At 39.8% G+C, this 23,191-nt stretch overlaps 1 protein-coding gene across 6 annotated transcripts in view; it reads left to right on the plus strand.

The window, feature by feature from the left end:
* Positions 1-23,191, plus strand: part of clcn3 (chloride channel 3) — a 137,552-nt gene that overhangs the window by 59,540 nt on the left and 54,821 nt on the right. For all 6 annotated transcript variants that reach the window (XM_052019760.1, XM_052019765.1, XM_052019763.1 and 3 more), the window contains 2 exons: positions 20,111-20,268; positions 22,708-22,807. In XM_052019760.1, coding sequence (XP_051875720.1) covers positions 20,111-20,268; positions 22,708-22,807 — 258 coding nt within the window. The remainder of the gene's footprint in view (positions 1-20,110; positions 20,269-22,707; positions 22,808-23,191) is intronic.

Genomic DNA, 23,191 nt, shown 5'->3' on the forward strand with positions numbered 1-23,191 from the left:
GTAATACCATAGGCTCCTATCTTGTTTAGCAGCCTCATTGGCAGCACCTTGTCAAAGGCCTTCTGAAAATTCAAATAAACAACATCCACGGACTCTCCTTTGTCTAACCTGCCTGTTACTTCCTCAAAGAATTCCAACAGATTTTTTCAGGCAAGATCTCCCCTTAAGGAAACTGGGCTGACTTCAGCCCATTTTATCACGAGCTTCCAAGTACCCTGAAACTTCACCCTTAATAATGGACTGTAAAATCTCACCAACCACTGAAGTCAGGCTAACTAGCCTATAATTTCCTGTCTTTTGCCTTTCTCCCTTCCTAAAGAGTGGAGTGACATTTGTGATTTTTCCAGTCTGGAACCGTTCCTGACTTAGTGATTCTTGAAAGATCACGACTAATGCCTCCACAATCTCCTCAGCTACCTCTTTCAGAATCCTAGGGTGTAGTTCATTAGTCCAGGTGACTTATCTACCTTTCAGACCTTTTCAGTTTCCCAAGCACCTTCTCCTCAGTACTAGTGATTACACTCGCTTCTGCTCCCTGACTCTCTTGAATTTCTGGCATGTTGCTGGTGTCTTCCACAGTGAAGGTGAGAGGGAGGTGGTTTAAAGGGGATCTGGGGCGTAAACTTTTCCATACAAAGAATGGTTGGTATCTGGAACAAACTGCCAGAGGAGGTGGTGGCATTTAAGATGCATCTGAATGGATCACAGCATAGAGGGATATGGAATTAATGCAGGTAAATGGGATTGGTATATAGATAGGCCTGCTGGTTTGGCATTGACGTGGTGGGCCTGTTCCTATGCAGCACAACTCTATGACTCCAAATAGAAGCTCTTGGAAAATCATCTTGGATGAGGACAGATTTGCCTCATCATTTTGATTCAGGGTATGACTCTCAGCAATCTACTGTACAGCAGTCAATTTATACAGAAGACAGAGTCTATATGAAAAGCAGAAGCAAAATGCAGCATTTTGTCTCAGTAAAAGCCAGGTGTTTTCTGCAGATATTTTATGTAAAATCAATCTGGTGTATTCATTAGTTTGGCCATCTAGCATGGCTAATAGGTGTTATCTATCTGGTTTGTTATAGTATTTTCAGAAACTATTATTTTTTTCTCTTAGTCTGCGCATTGAGAATCTTTTTGTAGAATCAACAAACTCTGCTACAAGTGGAGGTGTTTGATTGGAAGGCAGGATGGGTAGCTTGTGACGCTGTGTGCTCCTTCTGTGGCTATGTTCCTGTTGAAGAGTCTTGAGGTACTCACTGCCTTAAGGAATAAAACTTCTCCCATGCATGGATTCCCCTGAGTTGGTGAGAACGTTTACATTTTTTCAAGGAGACGTTTGAGAACATCCTTGAAGCATTGTTTTTCTCTCCTATGGAAATCACTTCTAATGACTGACTTTGGGGTAGGGTGATTGTGTTGGTAGACTGGTGTTACGCATCCATCAAAGCTGGTTGAATGTGATCAGAGTCTCAATGATGGGATTGTTGCCAGGGAGAGGATGCTAATACAAGGAATTGTCAAAGTTCAGGTCGAAACTCTGCATCAAGATCAGCAATTGTTTTTTGCTTATTTGGTTAATAGATTTGCAGATTTTTCAGAGAGCATTTGTGATATTGCTGCAATGCTTTAAGCTGCCTCATTGTTCACTTGTGAGTCTGAAGGTTACAGGAGGTGGGTTCACTGCCGCTTGAAAGACCATGAACTTAATGCCAACTTTGAGGTTCTGGTCTTCACGCATCCTTTTCCTCAGTTGACTGAAGACTGTGCTGCATGTTGGAGGCAATACTGAATTTGTCATTGCTCTACCTCCCTGAGATGTGGCTGTCAAGTTAAGGAAAGTGATCCATTTTTTTTAAGATCTTGATTGTTAAGGGGTGGTGGTTTATGGCGGGAACAGGTTGGCGGATGATCTTTCAGCCACTTAGTGCAAGGCTCTACCTTTTGTCTGCTTCAGTGCAAGTGCCAACCATGTACTTGGAGCTTGGTCTCTGAGTTCATGCAAGCATTGACTGTGTACTGCAGTTTGATGACTGAGGTTAGCTGATCTTGGTTCTGAAGTGGAGACAACATAACTTAAACAGTATCCTCTGGTAGACTTATTCCACTCCAGCTGTAACCTTGTTGGAAGTGAGGTGCAATATTGTAATGAGGAAGAAAAAGAGGGTTGTAGTGATGAGATAGCCATCTACAATGGTTGGTGCAGCTCTCTACATTTTTCTCGGGTTTGTTATGTGTGGAAGGTCACGTCTGTTGTACCTTTTGATGTGCAAAATCCACATTGGAATTCTGGGAGGCGCTCCTTGTTCATTGGGAAAAGGTAATTGAGGAGGATTTTTGCAATAACGATTATGGTATCTCCTAAAGAAGTGTGCGCATACCCGTGAGGCTGTGAATTCATGGCATAAGTACTTCTCCACTGTGCTTTAATACTGTAGTGTGGAACTTCGTTTCCAGAGGCTTTGCTGGATTTCTGCTGCTGGACAATCAAATCAACCCTTCACTGAGTTGGGGTAGAGCTGAGATCCTGATGCATAATGTGCTGTGGGATAGAGTCAAGGTTTCTCTAATCACAGTATTGATTGAGAAGATATTCAAAATACTCTTTCCAGCAGGTTCCTCCTGCCTGTTTGTTCTTGATAAGCTCCCCTTTGTTGTTGGCTGTTAGTGACATTGGTCTTTGGCTTTTATGTAAGGACCCATTATGCAGTGTGTGTCCGGGGGGGTGTGGAGATGAGGTGGTTCTGCAAATATTTCGGAAAATTGCTGAGCTCTTCACAGTTAAAATGTCTCATTAGAAAATTCCTCATTCAGTAGCAAAATTAGTAAGTCAAGTGATTTCAGAACATAAGGGCAGAGAAATGGCAGATGGAGTTTAATCTGAGCAAGTGTGAGGTGTTGCAATTTAGTAAATGAAATGTAAAGGGGCAGTACACAGTTAATGGCAGTACACAGTTAATGGCAGTAGCTTTAATAGCGTTGAAAGAGGGATCATGGTGTCCAACTCCATAGCTCCTGAAAGTGGCCATGCAAGTTGATAGGGTGGTAAACAAGTTGTATGCACCCTTTATTAGTCAAGGCATTGAGTACAAGAGTCAGAAGTTATGCTGCAGCTTTATAAAACACTGGTTCGGCTGCATTTGGAGTATTGCATTCAATTCTGGTCGCTCCATTATAGGAAGGATGTGAAGGCTATGGAGAGGATGTAGGAGGTTTACCAGGATGCTGCCTGAATTAGACAGCATGTGCTATAATGAGAGGTTGGACAAACTTGGGTTGTTTTCTCTAGAGCGGTGGAGGCTGAGACGATACCTTGATAGAAGTTTGTAAGATTATGAGAGGCATAGATAGAGTAGACAGCCAGTATCTTTTTCCCAGGCTTGAAATATCTAATATTATTGGGCACACATTTAAGGTTAGAGGGGGTAAGTTCAAAGGAGATGTGTGAGGCAAGTTTTTTTTACACAGTGGTGGGTGCCTGGAATGCACTGCCAAGGGTAGTGAATATGATAGAGGTGTTTAAGATGATCTTAGCCTATGCTATGTTCATATCCCTCCATTCTCTGCATATTCATGTGCCTATCTGAGAGCCTCTTAAACACCTCTATCGTATCTACCTCCATCCAGAAGGGATTAGTTTAATTAGGCATCATTAGCTTAATTAGTTCGGCCCAACATCGTGGGCTGAAGGGCCTGTTCTTGTATTGCACTGTTCCATGTAAACTTACTGAGTAGCTGGCATTTTTCAGTGGATTTAAACATGCCAGATTTGAGCAGCAAATTATACTCTGTTCATTGACCAGAAATTTGTGGAGCTATTCCTGGATGCCATTCCATGGTGAATCGCTTGGCATTATAATTACTTAGTATCATGAGTATAGTAGATTCAGTGTTGTCATATTGAAAGAGTGCATTTCTGGAAATGGAGCAGACATAGCTTAGGGTTAATGTGGTTCAATGAAATGGAAATAAAGAGATACTGAAAGTGACATGAATTTAAAAGACAGCTCAGACTGGTATAGTTGTATTATTTTTGTTGAATTGTTATTTAGTTTTGTTTTGCAATCTATCCAGGAATTAAAATAACATTTTTTTTTCTCCTCTGCCCTCATTCACTTTCTACGTACACTTCCACCGAACAGACCAACAAGTTTTCAGTTGCTGCCTGACCACCTGATTATTTCCAGCATTTTCTATTACTACTTTGAGATTTGCAGCATCTGCATTTTTTTTTGCTTTTCAATTAAGATAAAATTCTTGGGTATGCTTTTCGTTTGGCTTCAACTTGTGGTGAAGTTGGAGTCAACACCATGGGTACCTCATCATATTGAATTGAAGGAGTACGCAAAGATATAATTAACATCAATTATTTGTCTGAAAAATACCCACTTGCAACTATTTAAAGAATTAAGATAATTACATAGTTGTTTGATGTTCGGACTTGTGAATGCCATTTTCTTTAGAGAATCGTGACACAGAAACGTGCTGTTTGTTCATTTAACCCTGTCTCCTAATGCTGCTCACTGAATATAGAACATAGAATAGTAAAGCACAGGAACAGGCCCTTTGGCCCACAATGTCTGTGCCGAAAACGAGGCCAAATTAAACTAGATCTCTTCTGCCTGCATACAATCCATACCCCTCCATTCCCTGCATATTCATGTGTTTACCTAAAAGCCTCTTAAATGCCAATGCTTCATGAATGCAATATACAGCAACAAAAAATGAGAATAGTATGTACAGTAATGAGAGACATCTTAAGTATGTATATCTCTGATTTATAAAGTTTCTAGCAGGACCATCTAGAAGAACCATCAAAAACAAGAACTTGGTCACATCTAGAGATGCTGATGTGATGAATAATTGTCTGTCAATGTCTGGCTGAGATCAGCGAGTACAAGGAAGTCCTTTTAATCTTTGCAATCCATAGAAATTAGCTATTCATGAAGTAACTTGCTGGCTTGTAGGGTGAACTTGGAATATTTCAATATGAGATGGTTCAAGGTATATAGTTTTAAATTTTTATCTGTTACATTATAGCTATTAAACTCATTCGCCTGGGAAAGTGGTTTCAGACTCATCAGTCTGGTAGCTTTCTGATGAAAGCTTCATGCCCATAATAACAACTGCAATATAAAATTTGAATCCATCACCTTAGAAATAAGGATATGGGCACTGCAGTTGCGATGTGTGACCAACAAGCCTTGAGATCTTAATGGAGCCACAAACAGTCTGCTGGAGGAACTCGGTGGGTTGAACAGCATCTGTGGGGAGGAGAGGAATTGTTGGTGTTTTGGGTCCTGATGGAGAGTTTTGACCCAAAACATTGACAGTTTCTTCCCTCCAACCCCCCACAGATGCTGCTCAACTACCCTCTGAGTTCCTCCAGCAGATTATTTGTTATTCCAGTATCTACAGTCTCTTGTGTCTCCATTTTACTACTCCATTGAGATACTAATGATTCCTTGCTCACTTTTAATGTTACACTTACTGGTTATAGTTGTACTAAAGCTCAGACAGGAGAAGCTGAGTACAAAGTTTCTCTCTGCTCTTCATATAAAGTGAAGAGGGATGTATTTCTAGGATTGGTGCTTTGACACTTTCTGTTTTTGCTGTAAGTGGCATGTTCCTTAGCAGCCATATTTGTATCTTTCAGATCCAGCATTTTGTTATTTCTCCTCTGCCCTCATTCCACCTCTTACAGACATCAGCTGTGATTAACAAGCTTTCTCTCAGTTCACACCACCAGCTTTTGTATCATTTCGTCTCTCCTTTCTCTAGGCTATCACAGACATTCCCTTTCTTCCATGCAACTTTAAACATTCATTTTCTAACTTTTCCTAGTTGTGATGAAAGGTCATCAACTTGAAATGTTAACTCCATTGTCCACTTATGCTGCATAACCTGCCGGGTATTTCCAGTATTTTCCATTTTTATTTCGTATACAAGACAGCTTCTGTTTGGAAATTAAGCTTAACATTTAGTCAATGATAAACAGCAGTTCTCCAGGACAATCATGCTATCCTTGCACAGACACTGTTTGGGATGCTCACTGTAAAGTAGAACCTAAATGGTATGTAGTGGCCTCCCCAGGAGACAAGTAAAATATTGTTTTGCAATTTATCTTGCACAGTGTGCAATATCATGAAATAGTCCAGCTGTCTAATTCCTGGCAAGCCTTAGAGTCTGCCTTTCTAAGGTGTGCCTTCAAAAATGTAAGCTTGTGTTTGAGGCTTATATTTAGCATCAAACCTAGCAGAGGCAAATGTCTTCGCTCTGTGTTGTAAATTCTATGTCGTTTACTTATTGGATATATATACTTAATTTGGATCTGTAAACCTAGCAAGTGCTGTCATGTTGATATCTGCTAGTATAGGTAATTGGATGTGAAGAGATGTAACAAAACATCAAAGCTAACATTCTGGAAAGTTAAATAAGGTTTAGGGGGAAAAAAAGACCTGAAGCATTTGCTGCTTTATAAATAGGGGAATGGAAAACAAAAATTGTGATGACTTTGTACAAAACTCTTTGTCATGCTACAGATAGAGTTTTGTATTGAGTGCTAGGTATTTTATAATAGAGAACATGAAAGCCATTGAGAACAAGCAACTTTGGTTCAGTGGAATATTGCATTGAGCCGAGGCAACTGACACCTCAGCCATCAATGAGGGAGTAAAGAAATCGGGCATGTTGGTAAGATCAGAATTCGAAGAGCACAGAGACCATTAAAGAATTATTTCATCAGAAACAAAAAGGTAAACAGGGAGAGTTTAATACAATTTTTAAAAATCATGATTTTTATTTGATCGTTTTTAGGGATGTAGCCATTGGTGGCATTTATTATCCGTCCCTAATTGCCCCTGAGGAGGTGATAGTGAGCTACCATGTTGAATTGCTGCTGTTCTTCTGGTGAAGGTACTCCCAAGATGTTTTGGGTATGGAGTTCCAGAATGAAGGATCGGCAATGTATTTCAAAGTCAGGATGGTTTGTAACTTGGAATGGAACCTGAAGGTGGTGGTGTTCCCCTTCACCTGCTCTCCTTGTTCTTGGTGATAGAGGTTTGTGGGTTTGGGAGGTGTCAGTGAAGTAACTGAACTGATGTATGTGGCATACACGGCAGCTACCATGTGGTGATAGTGGAGGGAATGAATACTTGCAATGGTGGTTGGAGTGCCGATCAAATGAGCAGCTTTGCCCCAGATGATGTAAAGCCTTTTGAATGTTACTGGTGCTGCATTCAGTCAAAACAGAAGGCATTTACAATCACACTTGTGACTTGTGCCTTGGAAATGGTGGAAAGTCCTCATGGTATCACAAAGTGAATCACTCATGGCAGGGTACCCAGCCTCAGAACTGCTCTTGAAATCATATTGATGTCACTGGTCCAGTTGAGTTTTGGTCAATGATGTGGCCCCAGGATGTTGTTGGTGAGGGACTCGGTGAGAATGAATGGCAAGGATAGCTGGTTGGACTCTCATATGTTTGAGATGCTTGTTGCTTGATGCGAATGTTGCTTGTCACTGATCACCCAAAGCTTTTCTCCCCTATTGCCATCAGGTTCTTGAACCGACCTGAGAAACTCTAACATTACCTTGGACTATATTTCTTTATCTCCCTCTCTCAATCTTGCACCAGTGTCGTCTGTTTATTTACTGTGTAAATAGTGTATAATTTATGTTAATTTAAATTTATGTTAACTTATGTTTGTAATATACTATGCTGCTGCTACAAAAAGCTAATTTTCATGGCATTTATACCCTGGGTATGTATGCCAGTGTTAACAATAAACTTGAACTTTATGTCAAACAACAGTCTTGCTGCATGGAGGCATTATTGAACTTCCTGAAATGTTTCTGTAAAAACTATTTAAATTAATTGGGTAATCAATGAATAGGGCCCATTGATCGTATAGTACAACTATATAAAACATTAGGCATTTCTGATCATCACACTTGAGGAAGGATGTACTAGATCCTTGACTTTCTAACAAACAGACCACAATCACTGAGGATAGGCAGCAATACCTCCGGCACGATTATTCTCAACACTGGTGCCTTACAAGGCTGCGTCCTCAGCCCTCTGCTCTACTCCCTATACACTCATGACTGTGTGGCCAGATTTTGCTCTGACTCCCATCTACAAGTTTGCCGATGCTACCACTGTTGTAGGCCATATCTCAAACAGCGATGAGTCAGAGTACAGGAAGGAGATAGAGAGCTTAGTGGAATGGTGTCATGACAGCAACCTTTCCCTCAATGTCTAACCAAAACAAAAGAGCTGGTCATTGACTTAAGGAAAGGGGGCAGTGTACATGCACCTGTCTACATCAATGGTGCTGAGGTCGAGAGGGTTTGAGAGCTTCAAGTTCCTGGGAAGTGAACATCACAACAGACTGTCGTGGTCCAATCACGTAGATGCCATGACCAAGAAAGCTCACCAGCGCCTCTACTTCCTCAGGAGGCTAAAGAAATTTGGCATGTCCCCCTTTGACTCTCACCAACTTTTACAATGCACCGTAGAAAGCATCCTGTATGGCCGTATCATGGCTTGGTACGGCAACTGCTCTGCCCAGGACCGCAAGAAACTGCAGAGAGTTGTGGACACAGCCCAGCGCATCACGGACACCAGCCTCCCCTTCTTGGACTCTGTCTTTACCTCTCGTTGTCTTAGTGAAGCAGCCAGCATATCAAAGACCCCACCCACCCAGGTCATTCTCTCTTCTCTTCCATTGGGTAGAAGATACCAGTGCCTGAGGACACATACGACCAGACTGAAGGACAGCTTCTACCCCACTGTGATAAGACTATTGAATGGTTCCTTTATACAATGAGATGGACTATGACCTCATGATCTACCTTGTTGTGACCTTGCACCTTATTGCACTGCACTTTCTCTGTCGCTGTGACACTTTGTACTGTTACTGTTTTACCTGTACTACATCAATGCACTCTGTACTAACTCAATGTAACTGCACTGTGTAATGAATTGACCTTTACGATCGGTTTGTAAGACAATCTTTTCACTGTACCTCGGTACAAGTGACAATAATAAACCAATACCAATAGAGGGGTTGCAGAGGAGATTCTCCAGGATATTGTCTGGGATGGAGTGTTTTGACTAAGATGAGAGATTGGATAGGCTGGATTTTCAACTCCAGCCAGATGAAACAGCCTTTATCATTCTAAACTGTTGTTTTATCTTTTGAATCTTTTTCACTGAGATCACCCCTCATTCTTCTTAGCTTTAGATTTTATTGATCAATTCTAACTTTAGTTCTGGAAGGCGTTCCTCTAATTTTTACACAATATCCGCAGGTCTCAACCTGGAGAGAAACACTAGTACAGATTTGATTGGTTGAATGGCATGTTTCTGCACATTATTATTATTATATTGTATAGTGTTGGTGACTTGCTACCATGCCATTGAACAAACCCATCAAATTGGATAGATTTTGTTTTGGAACCTCTGTGCACTTAATTATCGTTTGTTGAATAGGTGTGAGGATGATCTGAAATTTTGATAGGGGCGTTTTTTAAATAGCTGATGTGTTTAACGGTGTATTTAGCCCATGTATTTCATTAGACCTTCTGGACTCTGTAGTCATAATTTCACTTGATACTATTAATAATGTTTAACCTACTTTTTGCAGATATAAATAAATCCTAAGCAAACTTATGGTATTTAAAGCTGACATCCCCTGGATCTGATAGCCTATATCATTGGGCCTTAAAACAGGTGGCTGCAGAGATTGTGGATGAAATGGTGGTGATCATTCCAAGTTCCCTAGATTCTGGAAGAGTCAAAGTGGATTGGAAAAATGCAAATTCAAGAAAGAAGGTGGATGGAATGAGGAACTGTGGGCCACTTAGCCGAAGAGATGTTATTGGGGAAATTGTGGAATCCATTATTAAGAGTTAATGCAGGACATTTAGCAAATGATAATACAATTAAGTAGAGCTGGCATAAATTTATGAAAGATGAATACTATTGGGAATTTTTTTAAAGTGTTCTTTAAAGATTTAATTGGCGGGGTGGATATAGGTGAGCCATTATATGTGACTTATTGGCCTTCCGTAAGATGTTTATTGACTTTGCCACTTATTCAGCAGAGGTAATTTTTTTTTTCATGAATGATATTTCTAACTATTTGCATTGACCAGAGTAAAAGAAGGAAAGAGATGGTCAAAAATTACCATAAGACATTGCTTCAGCAGTTTAATTGATTAGTTTTGAGGTATTTGCTGGTTTGTAATAGTAGCCAGGGAAAAAAGATTTCGCCTGTGTTGTGAAACAGATTTGGGGTCTCAGAAGGCAAGGACTCTGAACACAGTCTGGCAGTAAATGATTTATTTACAAAAGACGAGCGGGGAAAATTGCAAAGGGGGTAAAATACACCCACACCCACACCCACACCCACACACCCAAACTAGGTACATACAATCAAGGAAAAACAATGATACCTGCCACCCCTGGATTCAGTGCAGGCATGGCTCTAAAGGGACACTAACTAAAACGCTCCCAACCTTAAACAGTGCACACCTCACCAATGATTTCTCCAGCGCCATTCCACGGTACTTGGCCTGGAGTGAAGCAGGGTGATTCTTCGAAGATGGCAAAGACAGTGAGCCGAGCACATGTGGCACCCTTTATAGTGCTGGAGGGCTGGGGGATCCAACCCAGGTAATTTACAAAGACCAATGGCTCGGTGCCAGCAAGGACTAATCGATTACAAAGGCCAATGGCCCAAGGCCAAGTATAAAGGTACTTAAAGGGACCAATGGTCAGGTATGCGCTGATGGGTGGGGTGGAGTCAAACCTTGATTGGTAGTGGTGTGTCTTCCAACCAGGTAGCGGGCAGTGCTGTCACGTGACAGCCACGACCCTCCACAGTACAGCCTGTCAGCCTACCCTTCGTTTATGCATTTGTCTTCATTTACATTTAATGTAGGATTACTGTAAATGGGCGATTGTTGGTCCTTTACGGACTCCAAGGGCTGAAAGGGTCTGTTTCCATGCTGTATGATGCAGTTGTCTTTTAAGCTGCTGGTAAAAGGCGAGTAGTTTTGTGCCATTATTTCCAGACCATTGTCTTCAGATTTGTCCCAGCGCTGGCTTGTTCTTCGTGCCTCTGGTGATTTCCTTTGCACAGAATTTCAGCTGAGCTGCTGATCTTTTTCTTGGTGGCTCAGAACCAGCTTAAGGTTTCAATTAATCCAATTTCCTTCCGGAAGTGTCAGAAAGGAACAAGTGAGTTAAAAATGCAGTAAAAAAGGGCACAGCAGTGAGGGGAGATGTAAGCCAAGCCAAAGGAGGTTTTTGGTTTTTTTGGGGGAAAAAAGAAATTGATCGACTCTTGTGAAGATGTCGCATTGGAACATGGACAGGTAAATGAATGGCTGCAAGTGGATTATTAACCTAGGAGGCCAAGTATTCCTCTCTGGAGTATGAGAAATTTCAAATTAATCCTTAGATAACATTATTAGATGTCATCTATTGTTCAGTTGTCTCACTTTTGTCACTGAAGGTCTTCAAATCCCACTTCAGTCTCAAAAGGTACAAAGATTTAGTGTGATTTGTGAGGCCATGCAACACTGTTGGAAGTGCCATCTTTTGGAAGACACGTTAAATTGGTCTTGAGTTCTCTTTGGTGATTGTTTTAAAAACAAACTATGGCACTATTTAGAGGGAGATCAGAGAAATTCTATTTTTCTTGACCAACATTTATCCTCTAATCAAATTACTGAAGTGGGTATAAAAAAGAAAATGCTGGAAATACTCAGAAGTTCAGGCAACATAAAGACGAACAGAATTAATGCTTTGGATCAATTGTCCAGAGGTTTGCTGACCTGAGTATTTTCTATTATATTTCTGGTCTCTTAAATCTGCAGTATTTTGGTCTTGAGTGGAAAATTAATTACCTGTTGTCAATACATGCTTTGTGGGACCTTATTGCAAAATATTTGTCATGTTTCTGATGGTATTATGGTACCTGTACTATATATGAAAAAATAATTCATCAGCTGTAAAGCACTTTGGAAAGTCTTGACCGTGAAAGGTGTTATATAGATGCAAGTCTCTTTTAGCTTTTAAGATGCCTTATGTGGGGTGGCATACTGGTGCAGTTTGTAGAGCTGCTGCCTCACAGCTCCCAACAACCCAGGTTCAAATCTGACGGGTGCTGGGTGTGGAGTTTGCATGTTCTCCCTGTGACTGAGTGGGTTTTCTCTGGGTGCTCTGGTTTCTTCCCACATCCCAAAAATTATGTTGGTTAGTAGGTTAATTCCCACCGTAAATTGGTCCTAGTATGTAGGTAAATGGTAGAATCTAATGGGTTGGGTAGAGTAGGGAAGGAGGTTACCAGAATGCTGCCTGGATTAGAGGGCATGTGCTATAGGGAGAGGTTGGACAAACTTGGGGTTGTTTTCTCTGGAGCTAAGGAGAGACCTAATAGAAGTTATAAGATTGTGAGAAGCATAGATAGACAGCCTGTATCTTTTCCAGAGTTGAAATGTCTAATGCTAGAGGGCATGCATTTAAGGTGAGAAGGGAAAGTTCAAAGGAGATGAGTGAGGCAAGTTTTGTTTTACCACAGAGAGCGGAGGGTGCCTGGAATGTGCTGCCAGGGGTGGTGGTGGAGGCAAATGTGATAGAGGCATTTAAGAGGCTCTTAGGCACATGAAAATGCAGAGGATGGAGGGATATGGACCATGGATTATTTTAATTAGGTGTCATTAGTTTAATTAGTTCAGCACCGTGGGGCCGTAGGGTCTGTTCCTGTGCTGCACTGTTCTATGTTCTCTGTTCAAATTAGTGTAAAAAATGGTGGTTCATGACTGGCGCAGACTCAATGGGCCAAGGGCGTGTCAGTATTTTATCTCTGTGATTATGATTGACCATTATGGATACACCACTCATCAGAATATTATCGTGCTTCGTGGCAATTTCAGGTAACTGGGGATGGATAGTAACTGTACTCTCATCAAGTCTGGTCACTTGTGAGAAGAAATAAAAAAACAGACAAATCGGATATCCAGTGTTCATAAACTCAATTGAAATTAATGCTGCTTTATCACTAACACTGCAGCAAACCATGAATTTGGGTCATAACTAAAGGAGCAGTTTCTGAGCACAGAGATAACATCAGATCTTGGAAGAAGGTCAGCATCAACTGTAGCAGCCTGTTCAATTTTCTAAAACAATTAATCTCAAACAGTTGTATTTGTTGTGCTGCAGAATTAATCTCGAAGCATAAACTAGTTTGGCTCCAAGTAATCTACTTAATTGATTTAATTTCTCTTTCTCTTTTTGAAAATTGATAGGCCTATCAAAAAAAAATCAAAATGTTTATTACAATCATATTCACTCTGATTAAAAATCCTTCCAAGCTGAGTAGGACAGGATTTTCTGCTGGCCTTGCTAACTTGTCCACCATGCAGTTAACTTTGAGTAGTTAATTCCAGAGACAATGGAACATAGAACATTACAGCACAGTACAGGCCCTTTGGCCCACAATGTTGTGCCGACATTTTATCCTGCTCTAAGATCTATCTAAAATTTCCCTCCCACATAGCCCCCCATTTTTCTATCATTCATGTGGCTATCTAAGAGTCTCTTAAATGTCTCTAATGTATCTGGTCCCACAATCTCTGCAGGCAGTGTGTTCCACATACCCACCACTCTCTGTGTGTAAAAAAAAAACCCCTGACATCCCCCTTATACCTTCCTCCAATCACCTTAAAATTATGTCCCCTCATGTTAGCCATTGTCGCCCTGGGAAAAGGTCTCTGACTATCCACTCTATCTATGCCTTTTATCATCTTGAACACCTCTGTCAAGTCACCTCTCATACTCCTCCTCTCCAAAGAGAAAAGCCCTAGCTCACTCAACCTATAAGACATGTTCTCCAGTCCAGGCAGCATCCTGGTAAATCTCCTCTGTGCCCTCTCTAAAGCTTCCACATCCTTTCTATAATGAGGTGACCAGAACTGAACACAATAGTCCAAGTGTGGTCTGACCAGAGTTCTGTAGAGCTGCAACAACACCTCGTGGCTCTTGAACTCAATACCCCGACTAATGAAGGCCAACACTCCATATACCTTCTTAACAACCCTATCGCCCTGCGTGGCAACCTTGAGGGATCTGTGGCTGTGGACCCAAGATCCCCTCTGTTCCTTCACACTGCTAAGAGTCCTGCCATTAACCTTGTATTCTGCCTTCAAATTCGATCTCCCGAAGTGTATCCCTTCACACTTATCTGGGTTGAACTCCATCTGCCCACTTCTCAGCCCAGCTCTGCATTCTAATCAATATCCTGTTGTAATCTACAGCAACCTTCTACACTATCCACTCCATCACCAACCTTTGTATCATCAGCAAACTTACTACCCCACCCTTCCACATCCTCATCCAAGTCATTTATAAAATCACAAAGGGCGGGGGCCCCCAGAACAGATCCCTGCGGAACACCACTGGTCACTGACCTCCAGGCAGAATATGCTCCATCTACCACCACCCTCTGTCTTCTGTGGGCGAGCCAATTCTGAATCCACACAGCCAAGTTTCCCTGGATCCCATGCCTTTACTCATCCCATCCCATTCACTTTCTGACTAAGCCTTCCATGAGGAACCTTATCTCACGCCTTACTAAAATCCATGTACACCACATCCACTGCTCTACCTTCATCAATGTGCTTTGTCACATCCTCAAAGAATTCAATCAGGCTTGTGAGGCACGACCTGCCCCTCACAAAGCCATGCTGACTGTCCCTAATCAGCCTATGCTTCTCTAAATGCTCATAAATCCTGTCTGTAAGAATCTTCTCCAGTAATTTGCCCACCACTGAAGTAAGACTCACTGGTCTTTACTTTCCAGGGTTATCCCTACGCCCTTTCTTAAATAAAGGAACAATCAAGCTGCTGGAGGAACTCAACGGGTCAAGCAGCATCTTTGGAGGCAAAGGGATAGTAGATATTTCAGGTCAAGACCCTGCATCAGGACTGAGAGTGTAAAGTGGTGATAGCCAGTTTTAAGAGGTGTGAGAGAGGGCTAAGGCAGGAGCTGGCAAGCAATAGGTGGATACAGGTGAGGAGGGGTTGATGGGCAGATGGAGGAGGGAAGGGAGAGATGGCGACAGAGTCTGGGAGGTGATGTGAAGAAAACAACAGGGTGCAGATTATGGAATGCAAGTACCACCAGGCTCAAGGACAGCTTCTATCCCGCTGCTATAAGACTATTGAATTGTTGCATAGTACAATAAGATGGGCTCTTGACCTCACAATCTACTTCATTGTGATGAGGTACTGTCTCCTGCACTGTACTTTCAAAGTACTGTAACACTTCATTCTGCACTCTGTTATTGTTTTTACCTTGTACTACCTAAATGCACTGTTGTAATTAGTTGATCTGTATGGATGTTATGCAAGACAAGTTTTTCACTTACCTCGGTACATGAGACAATAATAAACCAATGTTTGTGCTGCTGGGTTGTGGACAACACATGCAGAATATGAAGTGCTTTTCCTCGAATTTGCATTTGGCCACACCCTGGCAGTGGAGGATTCCAATTAATTCCAGTTTCATTTAGGAGCTTTGCTATTGCTTTTTCTGATTCAATTAATTTCTTCAGATACAATGTACATTGTGAAAATAATCTGTTCAGAGTCCAACCTCATTCCTTTCAACACATGACAAGCATTTCTTTTTCTTACAGTCATACCAGGTCATTTTAAACCTCACATCACAGAACAGAACGACAATGTCCTTGCCAATGTTGCAGGCTGGTGTTTGTTTATACAGATTTAAAGAAGCTTAACCATTCAAGCAAGTGCCTAATTAAAGCTCATCCCATGTCATTTTCTCAAATCTTGCTGCATATCAAACTGAAAAGTGGTTCTCTAATTGGTGTGCTGTGTAATTTAAATGTTAGATTAAAGAATGCAACATATTTTACTCATTTATAATGTCAAATAAAATACATGTTAATTCAGCAGAGAAATAACATGGCATTTTCTCTTTCTGGACTTCAGTGCAGTATGTGAGCATAGAATCATGTGATCTTTCAATGTGGCATTGCAGAGATCAGAAGAAAGAATGTGTAAATGGTAACACTAGAAATGTACATTGTCAGATGGATTGAAAGGGAATTGCATTCTTTGGTGCAATTAAGTTCAAAGAATGAAGACTGCACTATTGAAGTTTGTATATTCTTGTTCAATCATAACAAAAGCAAAGTAGTTTAATTCTGCTCGTAGGATTTGAAAGAATTTGAATATTACAACCAGTTTGAGGGACTCCAGGATGTTACTTCCAAGTGTGGCAATAGGGTGATGGCACTATAACCAGCTCAGAAGGAGATCAATAGATAATTTCTCCTGTCAAAAGTAAGCTTGGTAACCATACCTGACGAAGGTTGATTTTATATATGTAACATGTCTGTAACTGTCCTCCATGCAAATCATTTTCTGCAAATCTTGCCATGATTTTAAAGAGAAAGGTCCCTGTAGTTTCTGGTTTCCTTTGCTCTTTCAAATAGACTGTTTTTGGAGTAAGTTGACCTTTACTGTTTGTTCTTTAGTCATATACCCAGCCCACCTCCAACTCATTGGCTGGTGCCATTTGTTAATAATTACTTTGTTCAATTGAGTTATCAGTTAAAATTATAGGATTACAGTTTGCCATAGAGTCTAATGGAGCAAGTTGATGTGAATCAGAGTGCTTTCAGAATTTTGTTGAAATCTTTATTAATGTTTCTTTACTGCAAACGCACAATTAATCAGGAATGCCAATCAGAATTCGCAGCTTGATAAAAATTTGGAGTAATAACAACAGAATAGAGCTGTTGAATAATTGGTTTAATTTTACAATATTTGAATTTACCATTCAATATTATTGGAAATTGAGTGCTTGTTCCATATTTGATGGTAATATAAACCAGATTAAAGTTATCAAATAGAATGTAAAGCTGGCCTTAAAAAATGTTCTTTAAATAGTATAATCACATTTAATGTATGTTTAAGTTGTAGCAAAGGTGGAACAGTATATAATTTTGTAAAATTGGCATTTTTATCCCTGACAGTGTTGAGGAGGAGATGGGTCAGGAGTCTCAGGAGCCTACAGAGATGTGAAATTTCAAAATGTTTAATTTATCAATTGCCAGCTTGTGTGTTTATGATCGTGTGATGGGATAATAGTTTAAAACAGATCAAAATTTTCTTCTTGTATGAAATATTCTTGAATTCCAGGTCTCTGTTGAATGTCTTTTTGCTGCATTTTCACTGGGAAAATTTCCAGTCTATCATCGCTCAATGTGTGCACATATTTTAATTGCCTCTGGCTCATTTGCCTGAGTGCTCCAAATCATGCCCCATTGCAGATTATGCTCTGGTATGTACAGGACAGCAGTGCAGCAATAAACATTTGCCTTCGTACAGCAGATTTAATCAGAGAAAGACATAATCAAATGGAAAAAGAATGCTGTCAAAGGAGGAATGAAGAAGAACTCTTATTCTTAAATGATCAGGTGCATACTTTAAATCTTCTATGGCTGTTTGACAATTAAAATTGCAGAATCATTATGGTCCATTTGATCAATAGGGTGCTTGCTGAAAAAAATGCTGCATGCTTGGAGTTATCTATTAATATAATTCGAAATCCATAAATGGATTAAATCGATACTTAGTCATGCAGGATGTCCCGATGTCATTGTTTACTCATTAACTCCACATATTGCAGCTCCCTCCCTTGTCCTGATACTTTAAGGTCTGGTTCACAGTGACATTAGTGGCAAATAACTTTTTTGAACTTAGTGGTTTTCAGATTTTGGAGGTACAGACAATCACTCAAAGGAAATCAGTGCTAACATTCAAGGTTTCCAAAACAAAATGTTAATAGTATCATGCACAATATTTGACTGCATTTCGACAAAGAAATATGGTGGTATCTAGCCCAAAATCTGATTAGCTTAGGCTACCTTCTGATGCTACTGCAGAAAATATAGGTCCCAAACCAGAACTAGAGATCTTTTTTGTTTAGTATTAACAAGGTCTTGGTCCAGTGACAAGAATGTTTAAAGACCACTGGAAAATAGTTCTGCTCTGTGTTCGCACATGCGCATGCACACATGTGCACACAAATTGGTAGGGTCAGGTACTGCTGCCCTTCCTCTCTGCTATCTCCTTGCTACCCTCCCCTCGACCCCTCTCTCTTGTCCTCCCGGTCTCTGATTCTTTAAAGGAGACCCCTCCACAACTTCCTACCTTCCCGGCATCGTCTCTCTGTGCCCATTCTTTCTCTTATGCTTTGCCTCTTGCTCCTCTCCTTCCTCCCCCACCCGCCACCCCCCTCCCTCCTCCCCCCCCCCCCCCCCCCCAACGAAGGGCTTGATAGCAATAATTTATGATTTAATTATGAAAATTCGTTCAGAACCACCGGACAAAATTAAGAATGAATGGGAAAGTGAACTCCAGACATCTATACCTACAGAGACTTGGAAGAAAATTCTTCATTTAGTTAATACATCTTCAATGTGTGCCAGACATTCTTTGATACAGTTTAAGGTAGTTCACAGGACCCGTATGTCAAAAGATAAGCTAGCTCGTTTTTATCAACATATAAATCCAAATGTGACAGATGTAAATCGAATGTAGCTTCTTTGACACATATGTTTTGGTCCTGTCCTCTTTTGGACAAATATTGGAAAGATATTTTTAACATTATTTCAAATGTATTGAAGATTGATTTGCAACCTCATCCTATCACTGCAATTTTTGGTTTGCCAAGGATAGAATCTGGCCATCTATCTGTTTCCGCTAACCGTATGATTGCCTTTGTTACATTAATGGCCAAACGATCCATTTTGCTTAAATGGAAGGATCCAATACCCTCTACTACTTTTCAATGGTTCTCTCAAACTATATCATGTTTAAACTTGGAGAAAAAATTAGGAGTGGTACTGTTGATCCTTCGCTTAAATTTGAGGAAGTTTGGAGTCCATTTATTCAATATTTTCACATGATTTAGATCCCCTTATAATAACCTTTCAATTTAGAGGAACTGAGTTGACGACATAATATTACTGTTTCTATTGAGAAATTTTAGTCCAGTTTTTTTTTGTTTTTTGAATTTTTTTTTAGCTTAGTTTGGTTTGATATATTGTTTATAATTTTTCTTATTGTTTTGGAGATTTTTTTTTCTTTCTTTTATATTTTATAATAGATCTTTTTCTTTTATATTATATTCATTCACTAACAGATCGTTGGATCTACAGATTTTTTATACTTTATTGTTCTTTATGATTATCCATGTCATGATTGTTCTCCTGATCTCTTTGTATTACATGTATAAACATTGATATATTAGTCTGTATTAATTTGAAAACTAATAAAAAAAAATTGAAAAAGAAAAGAGGGCATGGCTTTAAAGTAATGGGTGGGAAGTTCAAGGGAGATATCAGAGGAAGGTTTTTTACCCAGAGAGTGGTTGGGGCATGGACTGCACTGCCTGGGGCGGTGGTGGAGGCAAATTCAAGAGATTACTAGATAAGCATATGGAGCAACTTAAAATAGAGGGATATGTGGGAGGAAGGGGTTAGATAGTCTTAGGCGAAGTTTAAAGGCTGGCACAATATTGTGGGCCGAAGGGCCTGTATTGTGCTGTACTATTCTATGATAATTTTTATTATGATATCACAATTTTAATTATTTTATCATTATTAAAGAATTGTGCAGTTGTATTTACATATGGTTGAAAGTGTTGGTGATCTCCCCTTTTGGGCATTATTAAAATTGCATCTTTGTTTAGCTGCTGCTCTTTCAAGTTTTGCTGTCTCCTAAACCAATGATTGGTGAGTTGGGGGGGGGTGGTTGTGGAGCAGAGGCAATAAAATAATACCCAATGGATGATGCTCTGCTTGTAAATTGGGAGGAGGTTGGAGGTGTTTAGGAAGCAATGGAAGGTTGTTATTGCAATTGGATTAAAATGTATGTGAAATTTTAAATTTAATATACTATCTGATCGTTCACAGGATCAATGTCAATAAAAAAAACTTAAAATCACACACATGATTCATTGTTTTGAGTTTAATATGAATTTTTTTCCTTTTGTTGAAGGAGCCAACTATACCATGACAAATGGAGGTGGTATTAACAGCACAACACATTTATTGGATCTTTTGGATGAACCTATACCAGGTGTTGGAACATATGATGACTTCCACACCATTGACTGGGTGCGAGAGAAGTGCAAGGATCGGGAAAGGCACAGAAAGGTGGGTGTAGTCAGTAATTTCATATTGAATAGTGGGGGGGAAGCTAGCTAATTCAGGAAAGTGGTGAAACTAAATATACTTAATAGTTACTAATTTCTTTTATCTTTTAATTGCAACTAGTTTGAGATTTCTGTCAGTGGTGTCGATCACAACTTGCTCATTTAGTAGGGATCAGTAGATGCTGGATATAGTCAGCAGGACAGATGGTAGAGAGAGGATCAAAGATGTTTCTTGGTTGATGAACATTCAGGTTTTGATCAAAGGTCACTGATCTGAAATGTTAACTCATTTTCTCTGTCCATTGATGCTACCTGGCCTGCTGAGTATTTCCAGTATCTTGTGATTTTATTTTGGATTAGAGTCGTTGAATTATTACTGTCTGACACTGTTGACCAAATGAAAGTGTCTCAAAGGAGGAAGTCAGTTTTGATTTTGAAAACTTCAAATGTGACTTAAATCAGTTATTTTTTTTATTTCATAGAAACACATTCCAAAGACATACGGGTAGGTTAATTGGGTTTAAAAAATGGGCGGCGCGGACTCGTTGGCTGGATGGGCCTGTTAACCACGCTGTAAATAAAATATTAAAAAAAACAAAATGTCACAGGACATTATGGTAGTACCTTCTCTCTGCAAGAGCTTGTCATCTAATTCCACCATCCTGTTCTTTCCTCAGCTCTGTAAATTTCTCTTTACACATTTATTCAGTTCCTTTAGAAAATCATTGTTGAAACTGTTTTTGCTGTAATTCTGGCAGCAGAACCCAGACTTTAACAACTTGCCGCAATGTTTAAAGAAAAACTTTTCTTTGCATCACCTCAGGTTCTTTTACTACCATCTTGCATCTGTGTCCTGTTTATTGACCTTCTGCCCCTGGAAATGGTTTCACTTTATTTAGTTTATCTAAACCATTTGTGTGAACAGTGAACACCTGTAATAAATCAAGTATTGATCTTCTCTGGTCTAAGAGAACAACCTTAGCTTCTACAAACATAACACAAAACTGGTGTACTTTATCCCTGGCCTTCGTCACCTTTTCATGCATTGAGTCTCGCTTAAGGGTGAAAAGAAATATTCTGCATCCCTAGACCAATTACTTTAAATTAATGGTCCCTGCTATTGAACAACATTAAAGGAAATAGTTTTTTTTCCCCATTCACACTGCTTTGGCCTTTCATAATTTTATAGATTTCAACCTTCTCACTTTAAACCTACATTGTTTTTGATACCCCATGGGGGAAAAAATGTTTTGACTCTCTATGCCTCTTATATACCCATATAAAGTCACCCTTCAGCCTCCTTCACACCAGGGAAAACAAGCCCAGCCTAACACTATTACAGTGCCAGTGACCCGGGTTCAATTCCAGCTGCTGTCTGTAAGGAGTTTGTACGTTCCCGTGTCTGCATGGGTTTCCTCCGGGTGCTCGGGTTTCCTCCCACATTCCAAAGACGTATGGGTTAGGAAGTTGTGGGCATGCTATGTTGGTGCCAGAAGCATGGCGACACTTGCGGGCTGCCCGCAGAACACTACTCAAAAAATGTATTTCACTGTGTGTTTCGATGTACATGTGACTAGTAAAGATATTTTATCTTATCTAATCTCTCCCTATAACTAAATTCCTCCAATCTAGGCACCATTCTGCACAAGTGACATTTTCTATTTTTGTTTCGGGTATCCAGCGCCTGCAGTTTTTTTTTTGCTTCAGTTTCACTTAATGTATCCATGCTATCTATCATAGATTAATCTTCATCCTTTGAGATAATGATCACCAATGTTCCTTAGTTTTTTTTATTAATTTTCCCACCACCAGTATTAAACTGACTGTCACCTTTTGAATCTGAGATTTTCCCATCCCCTGCCGAGCTAGTTTAGACCCTTAGACGCCCCCCTCCCCCCCAACAAACAGCACCAGCAAACCAGCTGGTAATGAATTTTCTCACACGTGCATGCCAGAAGTCATTATTTTACTGGGCTTACACTGTAATCATCTTTTTAAAGCCACTGTATCAACAGGTTAATAGTCATTAACAATACATTTGAGAAACACTTCACATTGAGTTGGGAAAAGTAAGAGAGGACAGGACTGTCATAACATCTTTCTAACTAAGATAATCTTTGTGACAGTGTTTGAAGGAGGTTTCTTGTCAAAGATTGACCGAGCTTAATAAGTTGATGATAATTATTTTTTAGCAGGGTAAGTAATATTATAGAACATTGCTGAGGATGAGATTAAGCACAGTTGCTGGTTTTGTTTATCAGTGTAACATTGATTTTCATACCTATTTTAAAGTTGCAATGTGAATACTAAAATGTTCAAAGTGATCAGAATTCAGTAAAATATTTCATAAATGTTGTTTGTGATCTCTCTCAGAAAGCTGAGTACTGCTTGGCAATTGGTTCCAAATGTAGTGTATTATTCAATACTTTTATTATTGCAGATTACTAGCAAGAAGAAAGATTCTGTGTGGGAGTTTGTAAAAAGCCTATATGATGCTTGGTCTGGATGGCTGGTTGTAACACTGACTGGTCTGGCATCAGGTAAGGCAATGAATGCAATGTTATTATAGATTGTAAACATATGATGAAAATGTTAAGTTCTGTGGTCTAATTCTTGATAAACTCATAATATGAAGAAATGTGGAACTAATTAGGAAATATAAATGGAAGGCGGTGCTCAAGTCCTGAGCCCTAGGAGCTGGACTGGAGATTGACATCTGGTCAGGAAATTCACATCTGGTCAACTTTTTAGGAGCTACAGAGATCCAATAAGGAATCCTGATTTTTATGTCACTAGCACAAGGGAACATGAAAAATGATGTTTTTAATCGACCAATAGTACTCTCTCTTTCATCTTATCACTGAAACATTTTAAATTCTAGTTATGTTTTTATTCATTTGGAAAGTTGGAAGTTTCCACACGTA

The sequence above is a fragment of the Pristis pectinata genome, chromosome 7, assembly GCF_009764475.1.
Source record: "Pristis pectinata isolate sPriPec2 chromosome 7, sPriPec2.1.pri, whole genome shotgun sequence".
NCBI lineage: Eukaryota > Metazoa > Chordata > Chondrichthyes > Rhinopristiformes > Pristidae > Pristis > Pristis pectinata.